The sequence below is a fragment of the Parasteatoda tepidariorum genome, chromosome 3 (assembly GCF_043381705.1).
Source record: "Parasteatoda tepidariorum isolate YZ-2023 chromosome 3, CAS_Ptep_4.0, whole genome shotgun sequence".
Taxonomy (NCBI): domain Eukaryota; kingdom Metazoa; phylum Arthropoda; class Arachnida; order Araneae; family Theridiidae; genus Parasteatoda; species Parasteatoda tepidariorum.
The window spans coordinates 25671921-25694950 of record NC_092206.1 but is presented as its reverse complement, the minus strand read 5'-3'; the positions used below and the strand labels follow the sequence as shown (position 1 = coordinate 25694950).

General features: G+C 25.6%; 1 protein-coding gene across 4 annotated transcripts in view; it reads left to right on the top strand.

Moving 5' to 3' along the window:
- The window catches only part of LOC107446208 (ribosomal protein S6 kinase alpha-5), a 149933-nt gene that overhangs the window by 116517 nt on the left and 10386 nt on the right, over positions 1-23030 (top strand). For 2 of the 4 annotated variants that reach the window (XM_043041792.2, XM_043041796.2), the window contains exons 2-13: positions 3972-4040; positions 5164-5382; positions 7435-7550; positions 8804-8914; positions 11090-11173; positions 11252-11355; positions 13662-13812; positions 16295-16459; positions 17155-17268; positions 17355-17431; positions 20103-20247; positions 22155-22325. In XM_043041792.2, the coding sequence (XP_042897726.1) occupies positions 3972-4040; positions 5164-5382; positions 7435-7550; positions 8804-8914; positions 11090-11173; positions 11252-11355; positions 13662-13812; positions 16295-16459; positions 17155-17268; positions 17355-17431; positions 20103-20247; positions 22155-22325 (1526 nt within the window). Of the gene's footprint in view, positions 1-2562; positions 2771-3046; positions 3111-3971; positions 4041-5163; positions 5383-7434; positions 7551-8803; positions 8915-11089; positions 11174-11251; positions 11356-13661; positions 13813-16294; positions 16460-17154; positions 17269-17354; positions 17432-20102; positions 20248-22154; positions 22326-23030 lie in introns of those variants that run through there. The other 2 variants (XM_043041793.2, XM_043041797.2) reach the window with 2 other exon arrangements.

The window sequence follows — 23030 nt, the reverse complement described above, 5'->3', positions numbered from 1 at the left end:
TATATATATATGTATATATATAAAAGTTTACAATTTAATAATTTAAGCCCTTAGATAAATTGGGTTTTTTTTTCTTCTTTTTTTTCTGGATTTTATTTTTCGCGAATTTTCTAAGTACGAGTATACGATTCCCGTCAAATCGAAATATCTACGTCGAAAGTAACAACTCACATAGAATTTCATCTGAGTGTTACATTTTTACTCAACATAAATAAAAGTGAAATTAAATAAAATGCTCGAAATTTAATTACAATATCAATTTACCAAAACATTTGAAATGCAATTAAAGTAGTTAGTCAGTGATAAAAATGTTCCACAGACGATCTCAATGCTTGAAAGAAAACGAACAATAACACTTAAAATCTGGAATAAAAAAACTCTTAAAGCTGACTAGTAAAACTTAACTTATCCAGTTCTACGAAGTTCTTTTTAATTATGAAGTTTAAATGATATTTTTACTTCAAAAGAGTTGGCTTTTGGAAATTTACAGTGTTCTTTGGAAATAAGATTGTAAAAAGAATTTCATAATATTGTAGCTGATTTAGTTGTAACTCTAAATAATAATAAAATTTTTGTTTAATTTCTTTGAAAATTATGGTTTTAAAACGATCATAAAAATACCATTACATTCGTCAGAAAATTGAACTAATATTGATTATTTTCTGATATTTCGAAGGAAAATATAAAATGATCACGTGCATGAATTGTTTGCATTAGTTAGTGTGCCTTCTTTTGTTGTGAAATTACAAGGTCATTGTGGCTTGACTCAAGTCAGTTTCACTTTGTTTTTGTTAAAGTGATGCAATGTAGTGTTGATCATTTTCTCTAGGGCATTTGTGTCATGTAAACAAGGTCAGCTGAGAATTTTTGTGCTATTTGGTTATTATCCTAATATTTTCTTGATAAACTTCTGGAATTATTTCCTTTAAATCTTGCAGATTTTTGTTTTCTTTTTTTCATTTAGATTATTAGTTATCGAACCCATCACCCTTTAAATTGTTAGACGTGTATGAATATTTATATCAGCTGTTATATTTCAATTGTTATGTGTCATATAGGAAATGGTTGAATTTTATTACTTGTAACGAATGTTTTTGTTTTTGAATATATCAGTTAACTAACTTTAACTCTAGTTTATTTTTCAATTAACTCTTTAGAATAATTCAATTTTTTTTTAAATCTTCTGTTTTGGCCATTAATTTTATCAAACTATTTTTAATTTTTAGAATTACAAGCGTTTAGATTTAATATCTTTAATTATTTGATTGTATGGTAACTAAACCATCAGCTTGCACCTATTTTTAAGTGTAAATATTTATTAAATATTATATTTCGATTATTTAGCGGAGATAGTAGTAAGCTTTGTAAGATTGAAAAACTGTTGCTTGAATGATATAGTGTATAAGAGGTTTATTGTTACTAAAATTCAATTATTAATTAAAATTTGAAATTCCTACAAACATATTATTGATAGACAGCCATTTTTCAGAAGAAAACTTGTAATTAAAAAAAAAAAAAAATCAGAATGAAAATAATTTTGGGTAGTTCTGAATTTACAGTTGTGTTTCGTTGTAAATACAACGAATATTTCTTTTAACAAATCATTATTTTCGTATAATTGAAATATTTCAGAAGACCTTTAATTTTGAAAAATCGTATCAGCTGTAATTACAATTTGACCGATTTGCATTGGAACAGACATAATTTTTCTGATATATTAAATTTACAATAAAATTAATCTTTTTAATCAATTCATTTTTAAAGTTCACAGAAAATGTAAAATTTCTTCAATCGAATCAGTGCGAACGTTTTTTTTGAAAGATCACGAACCCTATTTCTAATTCAGTTCTGAAATTTATAGTTATGTTATTTATGATACCACAATGAATATTTCTTATAAAAAATAATTATTTTAAATTTAAGTTATCTCCTTAACATAATTTAAACCCCTTAACCTATTATAGCATAGTTTAATGATTCCCTTAATTTTGAAATATCATTTTAGGTCTAATTAAAATTTCGTTAATTTGTATTAAAACTCACTTAAATTGTCTCGTATTCTGAAACGACAGTTTAAACAAATAATCTTTTGAATTACTTTAATTTCCCCTGTCCTAGGAAATTTTTTAAATTCTATAGAACACAAAGAAGGTATGAGTTTTACTCAGACCTCCTATGATGTTACCTTCCCTTGATAAAAATTGTTAAGGTTGCTGAGTAATTGGAATATTGTTTGGCAAGTCTGTTTCTGGTCTTACAATTCCTTATTTCCAAAAATTCATCTGGTTATTGCAATTGTGCACTTTTAACAATACTATTTATTCTACTCTTTTGCTTGTTACAATAGTTTGATTGATTGTAATGTCATACTTATGTATGTTATCAGCTTTGTTACCTCCGTATGTGGTCGGTGCCTAATCTGTAGATGTCATCTCATGTTTGAATGCTAAATATAGGAATTCAGTTATTCATTGGGTATTGATGTCTTAAACTTGAGTGAGAAATGTTAATTTTTCAAACATTTTAAAGTGGGGGAAAACTGGTTAATTTGCAGTTCTTCTCTGATTGGTCAAAGAAGTAAACTATCTTTGAATAGTCCTTGCTTGAAGTAGCATCTTATCTAAATATATGTTCAGGTGGTTGTACATTATCGTAGTAAAATTCTTGTAGTTAGTTACTGATAATAGGTTGCACACTCATCATATTTGCTATATGGAAAACCACAATTTGCTGCTTCTAGCGGATACTGCTCAGGATTATGGTAGAAAAAGTATGTTTTTTTGCTAAGTCGCAAGAATAAATATCTTCGTGTGTGATATTGCCTTTCTTCTCTTTTTTGTATTGTTGGCAGGTTAATCATGACTTAATCAGCTAATCGCTCTAATGTTACTAAAGTTTAAATCTTGCTGCTGAACTATTAATTCGATTAATGTCTTAAGTCAATATTTGTATCTATTTTCTGAGAATTAGTTTCTTGCATATTTATTGATAGGTATCTGCATAATCTGATTTTATTTTTTTTATGCGTGTGCGAGTGTGTGTTATTTAGCATTGAATTGATTTGTGCACGAAATTTGGCACTTCTTGGTTTTGCGGGTAGGCTGCTGAAAGTACGATACTTTTGTAATTACTGCTTATATTATGATAACGATGTTTTTTGACTACATCAATTTCTGAATACTGTGATATAAGTTTGCAATTATCAATGCGTTTTTTAAGTTTTTATGATGAAAATATATTTTAACTATTATAATTCTGCTGTTAACGAAATTATAAATGAGTAATGCTTGTCTTCTTAAATAGTTTATTACTTATGTTCTCTATTCTAGACATTTGAAACGCATTTGCAATTTGAAAATATAGAAACATATGAAATATTCTTTCAATTTATTTGTGATTTCCAATTATTAATTTATCGACTTTAATTTTTATGCTCTTAGTATTATATTTAAGACATCCTTATTCACTTCTGAGACCCAATTACTTGCAATCTAATTTTCCAGCAATAAAATTCAGTGATTATTGAATTGTTTATTTATTTTTTAATATTGTGATTGCATTGCAATTTTTTTGAAATTTAAATAAGCTTAAAGAAATTTTTGTAAATAAATTTTTTAGTAAAATTTGAATTTTCAAAATTAATTAAACAAAAATATTTGTTTTATATTAAGGTACTTAAATTGTTCAAAAATCTATACAGGAACAATTGAATAATAAAATTTTGTTAAATAATTTTTTAAGTTTTTAGTAAAACGGAAGCTTCTAATTTCTTTTTACTGGAGCTGTTAGTTAAATTATAAAATGCTCAATCGCTTAATGTTCATATATATTGCTTTTTTTAATTTTTGTTTGATTAATTTTTTTCCTAATTTTCTTTTTTGTTGTCTTCCCGCACCTGTTATGTTATTCCTTTACTTAAAATATGATTGATAAAGAGACTGTTTTTAAATATTTGTTAATTTTTTTTTCAGTGAACCTTAATGGATCGGAAAAAGTTGGTGTTGCTGATTTTGATTTTATAAAGCTGTTAGGAACTGGTGGTAAGGACTTATAAAATAGTTTTTTTTTTTTATCTTAATATTTATTAATACCTTTATTATGTAATGTTTATTTAATATCAGATTAATATAAGTATTTTAGGTATACTATAGGCATAATCAGGAGGGTTGAAAGGAACGACAATTAAACTTTTGAAAATAATTAAACTTTTGAAAATAATTAAACTTTTGAAAATAATTAAACTTGGAATGTTATGTCCCTGTAAATATTGAAGGTTTGTCGTTATTAAAAATTTTGTATATAAGCTTGTAATTTAACCATTCTAAAAATAATTTTTATCCTCCTCAATTTAATTTTTATCCTCCTCAAAAATAACTAATTTATTAGAAGATTTTATTTTTAAATGTCTTGTTTGTTTCACTATTGATTTATACAAGTTGCAAAATTTTGAACATTTTCATTTTCTTAACTAATAAAAATAAAACACCAGCTAAAAAATTTATATGGATGGGGAGCTCAAATATGATAATTAAAATAAAAACTATTTTTATAAAATGCTATATTTTTTAGGCATTTTATTTGTGCTTTTTGTTATAATTTTCTGTAGCCCATATTTTTTATTTTAAAAACCTGTGTTGAACAGCTGACCCAATTCTGAGTTTGCAACTATTAATGTTCAACTCCGTAGCCTTGTAATTTTGAACTCAATCCATAAGACAAGATAAAGATAACTCTTGGATCAAGCATTGAAACAAGGATCAAGCATTGAAACAAACTAGCCTTCATGGAGTACTTTTTGATGGAACTAACCTGCCTTTGTGTTACATAGAGAGAAAAAACCACGTAAACCTTCCACAGTTAGTCCGACAACAAGGGGATCATGACCCATGATCCGTCTATCATTGAGGACACTGTCTGCAGCACTTTGGTCGGTGCAAGCAGAGAGCAGGGTTCGAAAGATGTATTTCCCAAACCATCGTGACTCTGTAGCCCATATTCTAGCTTAAAAATTATCCTCCTTTTTAATAAGTTACAAATCTATTCTCAGATTCATAAAAGCTACCCTGTAGATTTGTTGCCTAAGCTCATATTTTTATCCTGTAATTTTATAACATGTTTATGCATGATTTTTCTCTCTAATTAACCATTCTAAAATTCTTTCAGCCTATGGAAAAGTATTTTTGGTTCGAAAGAAGAAGGGGCACGATGCGGGTAAGCTGTATGCTATGAAAGTATTGAAGAAAATAAATGCAGTACACAAGCCTAAGACGTTGGAGCATGCAAAAACAGAACGTCAAGTCCTTGAAGCAATTAGAGAATCACCTTTTTTAGTCAATCTTCATTATGCTTTTCAAACAGATGCAAAATTACATTTGGTGTTGGGTAATATATTTTTTGAATCTTTTATTTTTAAAGAAAAAAATTAGATTTTTTTATTTTAATTATGTTTGCCATTATTATTATTAAAATTTCTACAGAAGTGTTTTTAGAATACAAAGTATACTGTGCAGATTATAATTTTCTTGGTTACAGTACACCTGTTTTTTTAATGAAATCTTTCTTAATTTCTTGTATGAGACTACAAAATTGCAAGAAATTTTCAAAAACTTGTTAGGTTGTTATTATTTTTTCTAAAAATCTTTATAAAATTTTTTTATTTATTTTTCTGCTACTCTTCTTCTGCACCGACTTTGTCTTTTAAGTAATTTTTTTCCCTTCTAATCCATTTCTTGACTGATATATATTTTCGTGTTTGGAAAAACTCGTGTTTTCAAAATTTAACACAAAATAATTTTTCAAATACTTAAGTTATACTTTTTTTTGTTTTTGTTTTAGAAAGTGTATTTAAGTTTTATTTTATATTTTAATATTACCATGGAATGTACAATTAGAAATTTTTGATCATTTAAAAAAAAAAAAATGAAATCTTTGCATTTAAAATAAATTTATTATTATATTTTTATTGTTGGTATATTCATGCAATAAATATTTATAAAATTTAATATATTGTCAGAAGAGAGATAGCACTTTAATAAGCAAGTTATTTTTTGGCACAAATTATAAAAATTAAAAGCTGTAAACTAAATTTATGATTCAATGAAAAAGAAAGGCAAAGTAATGGAGGCATGCATCTTTATACATGGTAGGGTTAGATTCAAATCAGTTTAATCAATTTCATTACTACTAAGTTTTGGTTTTCACCAAATCACTCATTTTTCTACTCAAAAGCTCTACTTCTGTTTGGAATTTCATTTTGCTTTCAACCTTAGGTACTGACCTAGAATTAAAGCGTTTTCTACCTGCACTTGACTTACTTTCTATCTAGGCAACCTAATTTGCAGACAATAAAACCTTATTGCTCTTCTGTTATTCAAATTGTTCTTTGTAATATTGTAAATGATTTTATTAAAAAGTTTAATAATAAATTTGTTTTATAATGACAAATTTTTTCTTGTTTTTTACTATTTTACTTCATCTGTTTAAAATTACAAGAAAAGAGGGTTTAAAAGAAAAACTTTATTCCTTTAAACAAGTGCATATTGCCTTATTTTCCTTCTATTCAGTTAATTACCTATTTTTAAAATATAGAAGTCTTAAGTACTTATAGACTGTAGTTTTGAGATAGACTATATAAGTTCATAATCATGAAACTTATTTTGAAAAATTGTTACAAAAATAAGCACAGAAGTTTAAATGAATAACAGTGGAATACAAAAAAAAACTATTTTTGCAGTTAAAATCTTTAGTTTGAAAGAAATTTTTTAGAACTTACTATAAGTTAATGTGCTATACATTGTGCTTCATATTTGCATGTACAGTTCAATTTATAATACTGCTTGTGCAGCTAATTGTTTGGATTTAACCTTATTGCTTTGTTTTTGTTTTTAATTGTTAAACTAGTTTATCTTTTGATTTAAGTATAGGAATTTCTACAGTACTATAGTGACTTCTGAATTTAATACAGAGAGAATTTGAGCTTCCTAAAGGCTGCTAATTTTTGTAGCATTTTTCTTTTCTTCTTTCTTTGGGAAAGAGCTGTATGTGTAGAAATTGCCCATCATGAATTTTCTTGTGTTGCAACAGATACAAACAATAATTATATTCTTTTAAGTATTAATGCATGCTAAATGAGGTCAGATGAATTTCTGTATTGAAACTTCTTTCATATTATAATTCGGGGAACATCGGTTTAATATATATATGAACATGCAAGTAACAATATTGAATAAAAAGAAATTATGAATTAAAATCAACAGTATAGGAATATAAAAAATTATTAATCGAGTGAAATATATTTTTTGTCTTTTCTTTCTCTTTAAAAAGGCTTTCTCCTTTATTTTGTTAATCTTAATCTTTTAAGACTTTCTCTTTTATTTTGTTAATCTTTATCTGTAATAGATTAATTTTACTCATTGTTAATTTTATATTTATTAGATTATGTTAGCGGAGGGGAGCTATTCACCCACTTGTTTCACCGTGAAAAATTTACTGAAGATCAAGCTAAGATATATGTTGCTGAAGTGATTCTTGCCTTAGAACATTTACATAAGGTAAGTTTATTTCTTAAAATTTTATTTTTCTCTTTATTTTAATCATTTCATGAAATCTTATTTTTTATTCTAAGAATTCTTTTATTTAAACATAGCCGATACTGCTTCGCTCCTTTTTAAAATCCAGCTAAGAAATTTCATCTTTCTAAAAACCAAATTTAAAATTTTGAGAAGCTGTGATTTCTATTTACAGACAAAAGTGGTAGGCACCTGTTTTAGATCAGTTACTGAGATGCCTACTAAAGTTTCAAAAGGGGTGACCAAACCACCTCTGGATAATAGCATAGGATAGGGTAATTTCAGATGTAGGCATTTTGCAATCTGAAGTAGTTTATTTAATAGAAAAGAAATAAAAAATAGCCTTTTGTTTACCTTTATTTTATCTTAAAGTGCATGATGATTTTTTCAAATATTCCGAGGCATCCATTTTTTTCTATCCTTGTCCTTTTTTTTATTTGAAAAAATATTCATTCTCTGTAGCAAAATTGGTGCATCGTTAAAATAAGTTGTAGATCTGTAGAATGTAGAAATGAAAGGGAACCAAACTGAAAAGACGTTAAAAGCAAGAACTCATTATTCATGGGTTACAGTAAATCTGAGTTGTTCTGTATTTATGTCAATTCTAATTTTTCCATAATTTCAGTGTCTCAAAATGCAAAATTACACATTTTTTAAGGGAAAAAAAATAAATAAATGTAGGAAAAGCACTGTATTCATAATAAAAAAAAGTTTCTCTAGTTTTTTGTTCAATTTACCATGCATAATTTCCTTCTCTTTAAGGTAAATAATTATATTTTTCCATAGTGAATGATGGTATGATGATTTAATGTAAATGGAAAAAGAATTTAGTACTATCTCATATTCTCAATTTAAAAAGCCCTATTTTTTGCTACATTTTGATTATGTGAATAGTGCAAAATTAAGAAATTTGCTAAAAAATTGTTATAATAATGTTTATTTATGTCTGAGCAACAGTTGATTTGCTAATGAAATCTTGTAGAATGCTGTTTAGAAATATATATATGTTTAAGTAATGTTTTTTACTTTATTTACGGAAATAATTTGCAAATGTAAGCAATTCAATTATTAAATTTTTAAGTTTGTTTTCTTAATAGTATCAGTGAATGTTTTTCTCTCTTGTTAAATTTTGCCATTTTTTTTAAAAATTTTACTTTGTTTACATAGGGTTATGAGTTAATCATCTATAGACTTTTCTTTGTTACTAATATGTTTTTTTAAAATTTTGTTTTCAGCTTGGCATTATTTATAGGGATATAAAACTTGAAAACATTCTTCTGGATTCTGATGGGCATGTTGTTGTTACTGACTTCGGTTTAAGTAAAGATTTCCGCTCTCATGAAGAGGTACATCAAGTTTTGCTGACAATTTAAATATTTAGATTTTTATATCATATAGCCAATCGAGAGAATGTTGTTTGCAGTTCGTTGTTGCCAAACAGTGCTTATTTATTGTTTATTATATTCATTTAAGTAATTTTAAAATTACAATTACAATTTGAATTATGTTTCATTCATAGTACTTTTTTTAAATATCTTTTTTGAATTGTAAATTTTTCATCAAAACCAAACAAATATAATTCTGTGTCAAAAATATTGTTCAAATTAGGTTTCTGCTATGCAACTATTTTAGTATCAAAGTAGTATGTGTTTTATACAGTAGGTCAAGTATTTCTTATTTCAAATTTATAATTTCGTATTTACAGTCAAATCTTAAGAACAATCAGATTCACAAGAAAATTCTTTTAAGGCAAATATTTGACATTTTTCTTTTTACTATACTTTGTACTTGACTAGAGAATTTAACAGCATCAGATGTATAAAATATTTTTTATTATAGTAATAATAATATATTTATAAAATATTTTGCTAATACTATTATTGTAGTATATTTTATAGCAAATTAGATACATACTATAATAGCAAACAAAACATGATGTCTATATGATCTCTGGTGACACAAAACATCTTGAAATGGTTTTAAAGTTGAGAGGCATAACTCAATCTCCGTGTCAGCTGTATATGCAAGTAATTGCATACTTTATCTTAAGAAAAATCTTGTTCTAGCGCATGATCTGGAAATCTTACCTTTTTGTCCAAAAATTAATTCTTCTCGTAATATTTATGGATTGTGTATTTATTTTTTTTTGCTTTACCTTTAAAGTTTTTTTCTTTCCTTTCTTTTTGTAAAATGGTTATTGTTTTTTACTTAAATTACTTAATATACTATAAATTACTTAATTTGTACTGTACATTTTTGCTAGTACAAGTTTTTCTCTCTTTTGGATATTATATATAATTTGCTAGTTCTAAGCACTTTTGCCGCTAAACAATTTTTAACAAGCATATTTAGGATTTTTCTGTTATGACTATTATTGCAGTATTTTTGCTGACTCTTAATCAAACGAACTCGCATTTTAATGGTGGATTTTCTTTGGATCACAAAATCATAACTAACATTGAGTGTTCATTTTTGACGAAGTTGCACTTTAAATTGGCATTTTATTCATTAGTTATACTTATCAGAATTTCTTTCTCAAAAATCCAATACATTTTATTTCTTTTGATTTTTACTTAAACATTTATACAGGTACATTGCATATACGCATAAAAAATTATACATGTTTACGGCATTTTTTATATGCAATCAACAAATAATTCAAGTGTTGAAATAACATAATTGCTGATACTGTAGTTAAACACATATTTTAATTATAATATTTAATGTTTAGATTGAGTTTCAATTTATTTTATTCAACCCTTGATGATTGTTTTTCCATCACAACTTAATGAGGAATAAAGTAAATTCAAGGTATCCGCACACCTGGAAAGTCATGAAAAATTATGGAAAGTCATGAATTTCAGTATTGAAAGAAATTTCTCATGAAATGTCATGATTTTAACTATTTTTTAAAAAAAATCATGAAAAGTTATGGATTTAGGTCATTGAAAAATCTAATTTTTAAAATTAAATTTAACCCTCTCCCCCAAATTTGTAACAAAATCCCCAGTCTTACTTGATTAAAATGTAAAATGTTTTTATTGTGTTCTTTAAAAATTATGTTCTTTCAAAAAATGAAAGAAAAAGCATTTTTAGAGCGAATTATCTTTTAAACTTTTGTGATTTCAGAATTTTTGTTATTATTATTATTTTATTTTATTTTATCAATTTAAAATTCTAGCTGAAGCAAGCCAGTCATTGGCAATTTTTTTTATTTCAATTGCTTGGTAGCCATGGTCCCTAACAAATCGCATCTGGTGCACAAGATTTCAGCAAAATTTAGCAAAAATGTGAAAGACTGATATCCATTCTGTAACTTGCTAACCCTAAAAATGTTGAATTTTTTTGTCAAAAGAAATAAATAAATAAAAAATCAAGATTTATTTAGTTTACAGATTAAAATTAAATTTAAGGTGAAATTGAATCTGTCTGTATCTCTATTATACATATCTGATTTCATTCATATCTTGTATTCATATAAGTTTTCAACTTGAATATTAATGTTTTGTATTTGTTCATAGGAACAAAGGACTTTTTCCTTTTGTGGAACGATAGAATACATGGCTCCTGAAATTATAAAAGGAGGAACAACCGGACATGATTATGTGAGTAAATTTTCATCTTTATGTTGCTGTTGTGATTTTTAAAAACCCCAGATATTTTATAGATTTTTAAATTTATAGGTTGCTGATTTCTGGAGTGTTGGTGTTTTGTTATTTGAATTGTTGACTGGTGCCTCTCCTTTCACAGTAGAAGGTGAAAAGAACACTCAGGCTGAGATATCTAAGTATGTTAAGTAATTTTTAGTAAGCTATTGCAGAAACTACTTAAATGCTTAAAGAAAGGTTTATTTTATGGATTTTTGCTGAGAAGTGGTATGTGCAAACGTGCTGACTCTCTGGATTTTGCCTGGAGTCTTCAGACTTTTAAATGATATTTTGGGTTTTGTTGAAATCTCTGGTTTTTATTTATTTGTGCATTAAGCTCAATTTTAGCTGTTTTCCTATCCATTTGCATCATCTGCTTATAGATGTTGATTCCGAAATAAAAAACCCTGCCCACGTGATACGACATCTAAATCTGATAGATTTAATTTTTAAGAACATGAGTAGATTTAATGATAATGTTACCTTAGTAGTATGAATTGTTTTAAGCTGTGAAAATTTTTCGTGAAAAAGGGAATATTTATTGATGGATAATGAGCATCGTGAAATGAAGTGATTTCATTATTAGTTCTTTCGAAAAAGGTAAGCAAGCATTTTGCATGTGGTTTGCGTCGTTAGATATGGCAGAAAAGAGAATTATAAAAAGTATCCAATTTATTTTAATAATTTATATTCAGAATAATTTCTTTGCATAAGGGCTTCGAAAAAGATAAAACTATAAAATTTTCTAATGATAATCTAAGACCATTGAAATTCAAAAAGTTATTCAAAACTTTTGACTTTTTATGTGACGTTAAAACTTCTATGTTTGTAAATAAAAGTAATTTACTAATTTTCTTAACTTTATTTTAATTTATTACTATAGACTTCCTTCTGAATGTTTTACATAGAAAAGTCTGCTATTTTTTCATTTTCTCAATTTGGCATGTCTGGGTGTGTGAATGCTATGTTTAAAATTATTAAAAATCATCAAAGAAAAGAAAAACAGTTTTAAAAGTGTAATTAAAAAGCTAGTTTAGAAACATTAATAGCTAAGGAAAAAATATTTAAGCTTTTTTTTCTTCAAAGAATGGTATATTATGTGTGTTATGTGTATTATGTATGGTATAATTTTTTATTTCAGTATGTGGAACTAATGAAATCTGTATTTTATTTGAGAGATATTTGTTGAATTCGTGACACTAAAAGTCACATGATTGATTTAATACTTAATTGTACAGATTTTGCTTTCTTTGGTATTTTTCATAGAATAGTTTGTTACCTAATCTTAGATTTAATTTATACAATAGCTTTCCTATATTTAACCAGACTCTTTTAAGTTTTTCATTGTTTATTGATATAAAGTTTAGTGCGATCAATGCTTAAAGATTTAGCCTTTTAAGAATTTAAGTTATTAGCAAATGAGCCCTATTGAGTTTTAAGTAGAGTACTCAATTTTTATTTGTTTAATCTTTGATAATACATTTATTAATATGAAAGTTTCTGTCTTATATTTTTTGCACGAGTAAAAAAGTAACTAAGCTCTCCCGATTTATTAAACATACTATGATTTTCCAGCCCTGTTAAATTTAATAATTTTGAAGCTAGAAAGAAAATAGTCAACCCCTTAATAAGAATTTATAATAATAATAAAAATTTGTTATACTAACAGCAATTTATAAAGGTTAAAATGTTAGTATTTGCTTTTAAGTCTATTGTAAAGCATTGGAAAATTAAATTCCCAAGCTAATTTAGCTTGAGAATCTGAGAAAGATATTGCAGTTTTCTTTTTTTTTTTTCCTAAAATTTTTCTACTCTTTCTGAGTATATTTATTTTTTTATTATATATCTAAAAATGTTGAAAATATACGTTTTTGAAAAACATTTAAGCCAGATACTTTTCAAATTGTAAAAAATCTAATAAAACAAACTCTTAAATCAATAGATCAATAAGGATTGAATTGAATTGCTGGCATTTTATATTTTTAATTTGGTTTTTTAATGGAAGATTCACTAACTAACTGTTTCAAATAAAAGATTTCTATGGGCAGGTTTGCTATCAGTCTTTCGAGTTTCATTTTATATAGTTTCATTTTATATTATTTATACTATCTTATTTAATTAAAATTTAACTACAGATACAGTTTCTAGGATATTGGATATAGTTTTCATTAAAGTCTGAAATTTTTTTTACTGTTCTATTAGGTCAGAAATTTTGGTTTCTTTTTTGTTTTATGTAGAAATTTTTTTNCGAGTTTCATTTTATATAGTACTCTAATCTTATTTAATTAAAATTTAACTACAGATACAGTTTCTAGGATATTGGATATAGTTTTCATTAAAGTCTGAAATTTTTTTAAATGTTCTATTAGGTCAGAAATTTTGGTTTCTTTTTTGTTTTATGTAGAAATTTTTTTTTGTGTATTAAATATTTTTATTTATTTTTTAGGAGGATATTGAGGGGTGGTCCTCCTATTCCAGACAAGCTTTCAGCTGAAGCTAAAGACTTCTTAAGGCGGGTCCTTGTGAAGGATCCCAAGAAACGACTCGGTGGTGGTCCACAAGGGGTGGATGAACTCAAACAGCATAGGTTTTTTAAAGTATATATCATTTTGTAATCCCTGTGTATTTCATGACAACCATATATCATTTTTCCACAATCAGTTGAGTTATCTATTAAGGTGGTAGAGATGTTGGTTTGTCGAAATACAATAAAACAAATTAAGGTAAATAAACATTGAAATTTCTTTCAAAAATTATATTTGAACTTAAATCAAAACCTGATTTTTTGTAATTTATAAAATGTTTACTGAAACAGTTAAAATGTTTTGCCAATTTCTATAAAATTAAAATTTTTCCAGGTAAATTGTTTCAATCAATCTTTTTTAAGGTAAAGAAATATATATTTATTAATTGATTAAGTTTATTTAAGCATTTATTTTACTCCCATTCTTAAAGTAATGACTAAACCATTATTTCAATGTTAATGTAAATAAAATAGTCCCTTTCATTTAAATTAATACAATTTTATTTTTAAAGTGTTAGGTTTTGCTGTGTATTAAAATTCTTTCTATTAGGTGCTGTTGTGTGTTAAAATTATAAAGCTCTAAAATTCTTTCAATCAGGTAAAAANAATGTTTACTGAAACAGTTAAAATGTTTTTGCCAATTTCTATAAAATTAAAATTTTTCCAGGTAAATTGTTTCGATCAATCTTTTTTAAGGTAAAGAAATATATATTTATTAATTGATTAAGTTTATTTAAGCATTTATTTTACTCCCATTCTTAAAGTAATGACTAAACCATTATTTCAATGTTAATGTAAATAAAATAGTCCCTTTCATTTAAATTAATACAATTTTATTTTTAAAGTGTTAGGTTTTGCTGTGTATTAAAATTCTTTCTATTAGGTGCTGTTGTGTGTTAAAATTATAAAGCTCTAAAATTCTTTCAATCAGGTAAAAATAAAATAAGATATTATAAAATTAATTTATTATAATTTAAATTTATTTAAGTGGTGCTTTTTCTGGTATGAAACGTCTCAAAAAATTTCTAGCTTCACTTATTCTTTTGTTATATGTGGATAAATTTGCCTTTTTTATTTCTTAAGGCCTAATGTAAATGTTTTGATTTAAACAACATTCCACCTAAGTAGAAAACACAATTGTATTTTTGTAATAATTTTTTTAAAAGATTTTTAGATGATTGTTTTTATAAACTGTATAAAACATTTTAAAAAATGTATTTTATTTAATATTTTGTAATTACATTAATTATAAAAATTTGATTTGTTTTGTAGCTGTGTATATTTTAACATTGTGTATACATTGTTTTGGTAGCAAAATTTATGGAATGAATTTGCTGCTCTATCTTCATAAATGTCTGCAATTATAATGCCGCCAGACTAAGATTATTATTGTAAAAATTCAATCTAATCTAACATTCATGTAGCAAAGTTTGCAAATATCTTACTATATATAAAAATCCAATGATGGTGTAGCAGTCTTTCATTGTTGTTCATGCATTTTTATTGGCCTGAAAATCTCGTGGTAGGAACCAGTTTTTCGTCATTCATTTCCATATTGTTTTGGTTGTCACCAGCATAAAATTAATAAAAGTCCTGAAGGTATTGATTTTCTATAAATATTTTTGTATCACTAATTTAAAGTAATTTTCTTGTACTGCTATTATTATGCTTTTAATTCAAGTATAAGTTGAATTTATTCAATATAAGTGTATTTAATGAATGACCGTGTAAAAAGAAGACCGTGTAATAAATCTCTATGTAGTTAAGCCTTTTAATCAAATAGCTGAAGAAAAAACCTGTACTTTTTATTCTTTATGGGGTTTTCTCAATTCAGGTTTTAATTTTTTTTAGAAACAAGTTTAGAGATGTTTTAAACAAAGTTTCAATAACTTCTCCTCATTTATTTGTTTTCTTTTTAAAAATAAAAGCAAAATTCAACTGAAAAATAATATGTAGATGCTGCAATAATCTGCATCACCAGCTGCTGTGCTGGATGGTTTCTGCTACCTTCTGTATTGTTTTGTATATGTTACTTGTGATTCTGTTGTATGCTTATTGTTTTAAATATTTTTTACCTCTGCAGTTTTAAATACATATTTTAAAACAAATACTGAGTTTCAATGCATTTAAAATTAACACTTAGTAATACAACCACATATTTTTATTTAAATATTTTTTTTATTTTATTTAAAACTTATTTTCTTTTTGCTTCTTAACTTAATTTCTTTGCTTCAAAATAATTTAAGTAAAAATCTTATTTTATGTTTTTAATTGCAATTTGTCTTTATTAACTGTTATTACACATCTCTTTCATAGGCGTAAGTTTTTTTTCTATAACAATTGAAATTATACTTTTATAAATAAATAAACTGGACAGTAAAATTTAGTTATGAAGTTAAAAATATTGATAAATGTTTTTCGTGCTTTTAAGCAATAAAATTTTTAAACTTTTTTCTGTTAATTTCAAAACATAATCATAAAAAAGAAATTTCATATTGTGTGCTTTTTATTTTATTTATTTTTGATGTCATTAACAAATCTTCTTTACTTAATAGTGTCTTGATTGGGATGATTTAGTTCAGAAAAAAGTGAAAGCTCCTATAGTTCCTAAAATTTCAAATCCTCTTGACACTAGAAATTTCTCTGAGGAGTTCACTTCTGTTGATGCTGTATACTCGCCTGGCGGTGTTCCCCCTCCAAATCACGACACTTTATTTAAGGTAAATTATATTGCTACATAAGAGATTGATCTTACCTTATGGATTCATCATCTTGCTATTTTCTCGCTAAAATTTTTCATGATTGGATTCTAATTTAAAAAAGTTTGATTTTGTGATCGATGTTGCAATTTCTGGCAATTACTATAAATAGTATCGAACTAGTTACTTGTTTTCCTAAAAATATCGATTAATAATTTTTCTTATAGTCATATTTTTGAACAATTTTGAGTTTCAGATTTTTTCTTTAATGTGTGCAAATTTTTAATGAAATAAAAAGAAATCTATGTTTCATAAGCATTCAAAGAAATTATTTTAAATGAGGAAAGTCGTTTTATTGTGTTAGTAAAACATTTTTGATTTTAGTTTATATTTCTAATTTTTTTAAATGAAATGTTGTAGATTTTTTTTTTTACAAATTAAATATTGTAATTATCAAAGTTTTATGAGGTATTATCTATCTGTTAAAGTTTTTTGGTTTTATGTAATTTGTTTTTAGTATTGAAATTGGTTTATATTTTAAAATCAGCAATTTTCTAACATATTTCTGTTTGCTACTCAGTTCCATAAATTAATGTTTTTTAGTTAAGAAAATCTTAGAGCTCTTATTTTTTATTTCTTGTTAAACATGTCAAAATCTTTCTTAGAATGTACATGCATTTGTAACATTTTAAATGTATTTTTTGTTTTAATTTTAGGGTTATTCCTATGTTTCCCCTTCAGTCATCTTTACTAGAAATGCTATTAGTGATGATATTGTTGGATCACCTGATGAACCAGATACAGCAAGACGGTTTTCTGAAAGATTTCCGGTACTTGAGTTAAACAAATGATAAATTGTTTAATTTTTTATTTGAGATCAAGGGTAGGAATGATTTCTTAATTTTTTTCTTAATAGAACTCCCCTTTTCATAAGAAGTATGAAATCCTCCTGGAAAGAAGTATGCTCGGAGATGGAAGTTTTTCCGTCTGCAGGTGAGTTAAATGAAATTCAATCAAATATGAAATATTCTCAAGCATTATTATTGTAGTAAAAGCTAAAATGTATATTTATATTTTAGCTGTAACTTAACCTTTGTTTTCTACTAAAAGTTTCTATTTTCTACAATTATAATAACTTACCTTAACAGCATTTTATTTATATTGAGTTTGCTTTATAATGAGTACAACATTTGAATATTTTGGTGTCCATTTATAAATTTTCTTACTTAAAAGTTTAGATTTGCTATTTTTTTTTGCCTACCTATCTATGAAATAAATTGAGAATATTCATTTAAATTAAATAGTTGAGTAAATACAGCTTTGAATTTTTTAAGTATGAAAATAGGAAATAAAGATTATGATTTGCCTTCATTTCTTATCTTCAAATCTATGGCTAAATTTATTAATCCCTAAAGTCATTAAAACTGTTTGCGTCATAACATTTACTTGCAGTTTTATTTCTTCTGCCAGTTATTATTTTGGCAGTTTTATTTGTTACAGAGAGTCAGGTTTTCTAATGTTAATTCATTTATTAGTACCTTCTTTCACTGAGATTTAAAAACTTGTCAAAATAACTTAATTTTCCATAGTAAAATAAAAGTAAAATATCTTTCCTTAAGAAATTGATTAATACAAAAATGTCATTATGAGCTTTCATCTCAGCTTTTCCATTACATTATTAGTGTAATATTAAATTAAATACGTGAAAAGTTTTTAAGTTATTTTAGTTTTTAAGATATATTTGGTGCATATTCTTTGTTACTTAAATCTTTATTAGCTAATGGATAAAAATGTAAATCTCTATTATGTGATATATTTCGTCAGACTATACAATTGCAGTGATCACTTGAATTGCTGAATATGTTGCATTCATTATAATTTTATTCATATTCTCGAATTTTACTTTTGCAAATTTCATTGCAAGTTCCTTTCATGTTTTCAGGAAACTTTAAAAATTTTGTTTCATTAATTCAAGCTGGAACATTAAGAGCAAATAAATTTGTGTTATTTTTTGGAAGATGTTGAACCTAAGTGAAATCATGTTCGAAAGAAACTAACAAAATTGTTTTTGTTGTGATATATGGCCTGAATTTCTTTTTTGAAATATAAACTTCGACAAGGGGAATCTACAAAGATATGGCAGTACATCAAAAAATAAAAAAATATCACTATAAATAATTCGGTCAATTTTCTTATTCAACTTTTGGAACCATATCTTCCCTATTTTAACACTTTTTTTTAACTATTCATAGATCATGAATCTATAATTCATCAATTTACCCATTCATTACAAATTTAATTTACAAATTTATTAATTTAGTTATCCATTAATCATGAAAAATTATATGATAATAATATTTGCTTTTTAATATTTGCTTATTTTTTTTAAGGAATTATAAGATTTTGTGAGAGATATAGGAATATTATTTCTTCCTTTACTAATGATTATTACAATCCTTTCTTTACATACTGATTGAGATTCATGTGGTAAAGGGCGCCTGATTTTATTTTGCATTAATCTCTTGTCTTTGCAACCAAGAGAAGAATAAAAAGCATTTCTTCCTAAGAACTCTTTTTATGTTTAAAATAAATAAAAACAATAATGGCCAATTATCATTATGGTGAAACAGAAATATTACATACAAGCATATTTCTCTTCACTCTGAATTGGCACATAGGGCTTCTATCATAGATTTCCATCTCACTCTACTTGTGGACAGATATTTTGCCTCTCCCCATGACTTTCCGATTTTCAATTAGTTTACAATCTTCCTGCTCCAAGATTTTTTACATCTCCTCTTTTCCTATTGTCCTGAGGGTTTCAATCAAAAACTTATTTTATTTAATAAAATTTTCTGGTTGGCATAGAGCAAGACCGATCCATTTCCATCTAAGTTTTTTGATTTCTAGATCAATCCATTTCTGTTCTGCTTTTCTATGGAACCACTTTATGGAACAAACTTTATGGAATTACAAACTTTATGGAACCACTTAATATGGAATATTTTTCTTAAATAATTAATAATAAATATGCTATTTTTATTGTAGTGCCATGTCTCAGATTCATATAGTAGGACAGATTAGTAAAACAAAGAAATATTAATACAAATTAAGAAAAATTAAAAACAAAATCTAGAAAAAAGGAATTGTTCATTGTATGTACTTAGGCTTCTTAAATTTATTACGTGTGAGGCTTTTTAAATTTATTACGTGTGAGGCAATTTATTCATCCTTAAATTTCTCAGAAAGTGAGTTAAGATTTTTTTAATGTTGAATGAATAGAAACTATGAATGAATTTGTTATTCATTCATTTTCATAGGTCTGTTCAGAGGTTTCACTGAAAGTATATTTGGCGAGTTTGATTTTGTTAAATTCTATAATGTTTTCCTCTGTATTTTTTATATTAAGTGTAACATATTTATGTAATTTTAAGGAATATGTAAATTTTTTTTATACCTTACTTGTTTATGTTTACTTGTTACCTTACTTGTTACCTTACTTTTATACCTTACTTGTCTTGTTTATGTTTACTTGTTACCTTACTTTTATACCTTACTTGTCTTGTTTATGTTTACTTGTTTATGTATAAAAATGTATTTGAAGGAACTTTTTTCTTATAAAGTATTATTTTGTCAATAAAATTTCATTCCTTTTATCTTTAAGGGTGTGTATTGATAAGAAAACTAAGATTGAATATGCTGTGAAAATAATCCATTCGAGCATTGATTGTTCGAGAGAAATACTTAATCTGCAAACATGTCAAGGCCATCCTAATATTGTGAAATTTCATGAAGTCCTCTGTGATGAGGTAGTGTATTTTTTGACCACCTAGTAGATCTTTAATACTTAGTGTTTAGATTATTACTTAGTATTTATTGATTATAGTTTATTTTAACTCGTATTGTTGGTTTATATTCCCTGATTATTAAAAATATTTTTTATAAAACTGATAATTATATCATGTTTTAAGCTAAAGAAAATAGTTTTTCTCCGTGATACAATATAGTTGTAAAGTCTCATATTTTTTTAAGAAATATTATACTTTTGTTTCAATTTCATATAATTAGTACTTTTTTTTAAAATAAAAATTATCAATATTTTTTGATGGCTATCTATCAGAATAAATGCTAATATTGCATAATTAATGTCAGTACAAAACAAAAATTGTTTTTAATTTTTAAACGAAAAATTTAAACTTTAAATATATCAATTAAACTTTTTCTACCTTTAGGAAAAAGTGACCATTAGAAATAATTCATTATATTCATTATTATTCATTAAAATGATTCATTAAAAATAATAAAAACACTGATAAAAGGAAAAGTTAATAAAAAAGCAAAGGTGAGTCTGTGAAGAAATTATTCTTGGTTCTGAAATGTAACTTCAACTTTGAGAATCCCATTTTGCTAGGTTACCTGTTATGTCTTACCTGTTCAGGAAAAAATGACAACAAAAGAATAAAGTCTATAAGAAACATTCCATTAAAATGCTGCTCTGTAAGTAAAACTGAAAAACCCCCAAAACCAAACAAATAAAAAAAAGTTCTCAATATTAAAAAAAAAAAGGTTTAGAGAAAATTGTTGAAATAGACTTGCCGGAATATAATTAAAAAAATCAATAGTACAAAATTTAAGGTTCAGTATAAAGTAATCAAATTTCAATTCTTCGCTTTTCGATTCGTCTTTCAGACCATAAATTAACAAGTTTTAGATCTTGATAAATATGCGTAAAAACTAATTCTTATAATGTATAGTAGAAAATACTATTTTACATTATTTTTTATGAAATCTTTTTAAATTCCCCCCAGAAAAACTTTGTCGAAAAGTACTCTTCATAAAAATACTTTGCCAACTGTTCATTACATTCCTACTATTAATTGCTGAAAATTAATTACTTAGAATTACTAAAAATTCACATGTTGGTACATTATTTTCTTGCATTTTGTTTAGTGACTTGTGCTGATCACTTTAAGATTTGATGAGCTTAATAATAATTTCCAAGTGAGCAATACTTTTTTAGTTTTTGTTGCTTGAGAGAAAGGGTAGATGGTAACTAAAAAGTACTTAAACTGAAGATACAAAAAATTTTATGGAACTATTTATTCTTAAAGTATTTTTTACCTTGAAAATGATTCTAAATTTATGTATAGTAGGCTTTCTGAAAGTTATTAGATATTGCGTTTTTACCCATTATTGAAATTTCTTTAAATGCCAATTATAGTTTATGCCTTTAAATTAAGATAAAAATTGCCTGTAATCTACCTCAGTGTAGGTGATTTACCGATAAATAATGAACATTATTTATCATTTAATTGTGTTAACATTAAGACAATTTAATGATAGGAATTTAAGTTAATAGTATACGTTTCCCTTCACGCAGTTTATTTTAGAAAGGTATTGACTGTTTTGTTTCATATCTTTTTTGTCTTGTATCAAAGATAACTCCTAGCTGTTTAATTTCTTCAATGATTGAGTTATTGACTTTTTTATTTTTTACCTTGTGCTTTAATTAAGTGTTGCTTTATTCAATCGAATTTTTCTTTTTTCTCATTAAAATATTTAAATAATGATATTTTTAACACTCATTATTGCAGAATAGTGAAACTTTTTATTTTTTCTATTTATTTTATCTATAATTTTGTATCACAAATTATTCATTAATTTTGTAAAATCACTGTTTTGCACATATTTATTTTTGATTCTGTTTTAATTTTAGCATTACACTTACATTGTTTTGGAATTGCTGAAAGGTGGAGAACTATTGGAAAGGATACGAAAGAAAACTAGATTTACTGAGAAAGAGGCTTCTAGAATATTCCGTCATCTTGTTTCTGCTGTGAATTTTATGCACAAAAGTAAAGTTGTTCATCGTGATCTGAAACCAGAGGTAAGAATTTTTTTAACATTTCCCAACACTCTTAAGCATTTTCTAACAATATATTAAAGGTGCCATTTGTATGACTGTGCTGTTTCTTTTTCATAGCGAAAATAAAATGGATCGGTTTTACTTAAAATTTTTCCTTCAGATACTTCAGAAAGTTAACATTTACCTTATGAACCATTTGAATAAAATTAAACATTAACCACGGCTCCCATAGGTCAGGAAGAACAAAGAAAATAGGAGTAATCAGGAAATTTAAAAAATAGGAGTAAAAATAGGAGTAATCAGTTAAATACTACAATTCCAAAGGAAAGTTGCTCAATGTAGCAGAAATTCCATAAGAAAATTGAAATCAATAGAAAATTTTAAAGAAGAAAACAATGAAAATAATGAAGAATATAAAAATGACAACCGAAGCTGACGTTGTCAGGGGGTACCAGCTCCGGAAGTCATAAAACACAAAACCTTCGAGAGAGCACGACAAATGTCTAAAAGTTGCTCTCTCTGTACCCCATCTCTTAATGCAATTCTGTTTTATTATGTATGCAATATGAATATTATTTGTTTTTATTCTAGAATATGATTGTTGACATATATGAGTATTTCAATTCATTTGTTATTGTCTTCAAATTATCAAAAACTTTATTTAATAGGTTTCTTTGCTATATATTTATTGGCTTTTCATTTATAATATATATATATATATATAAA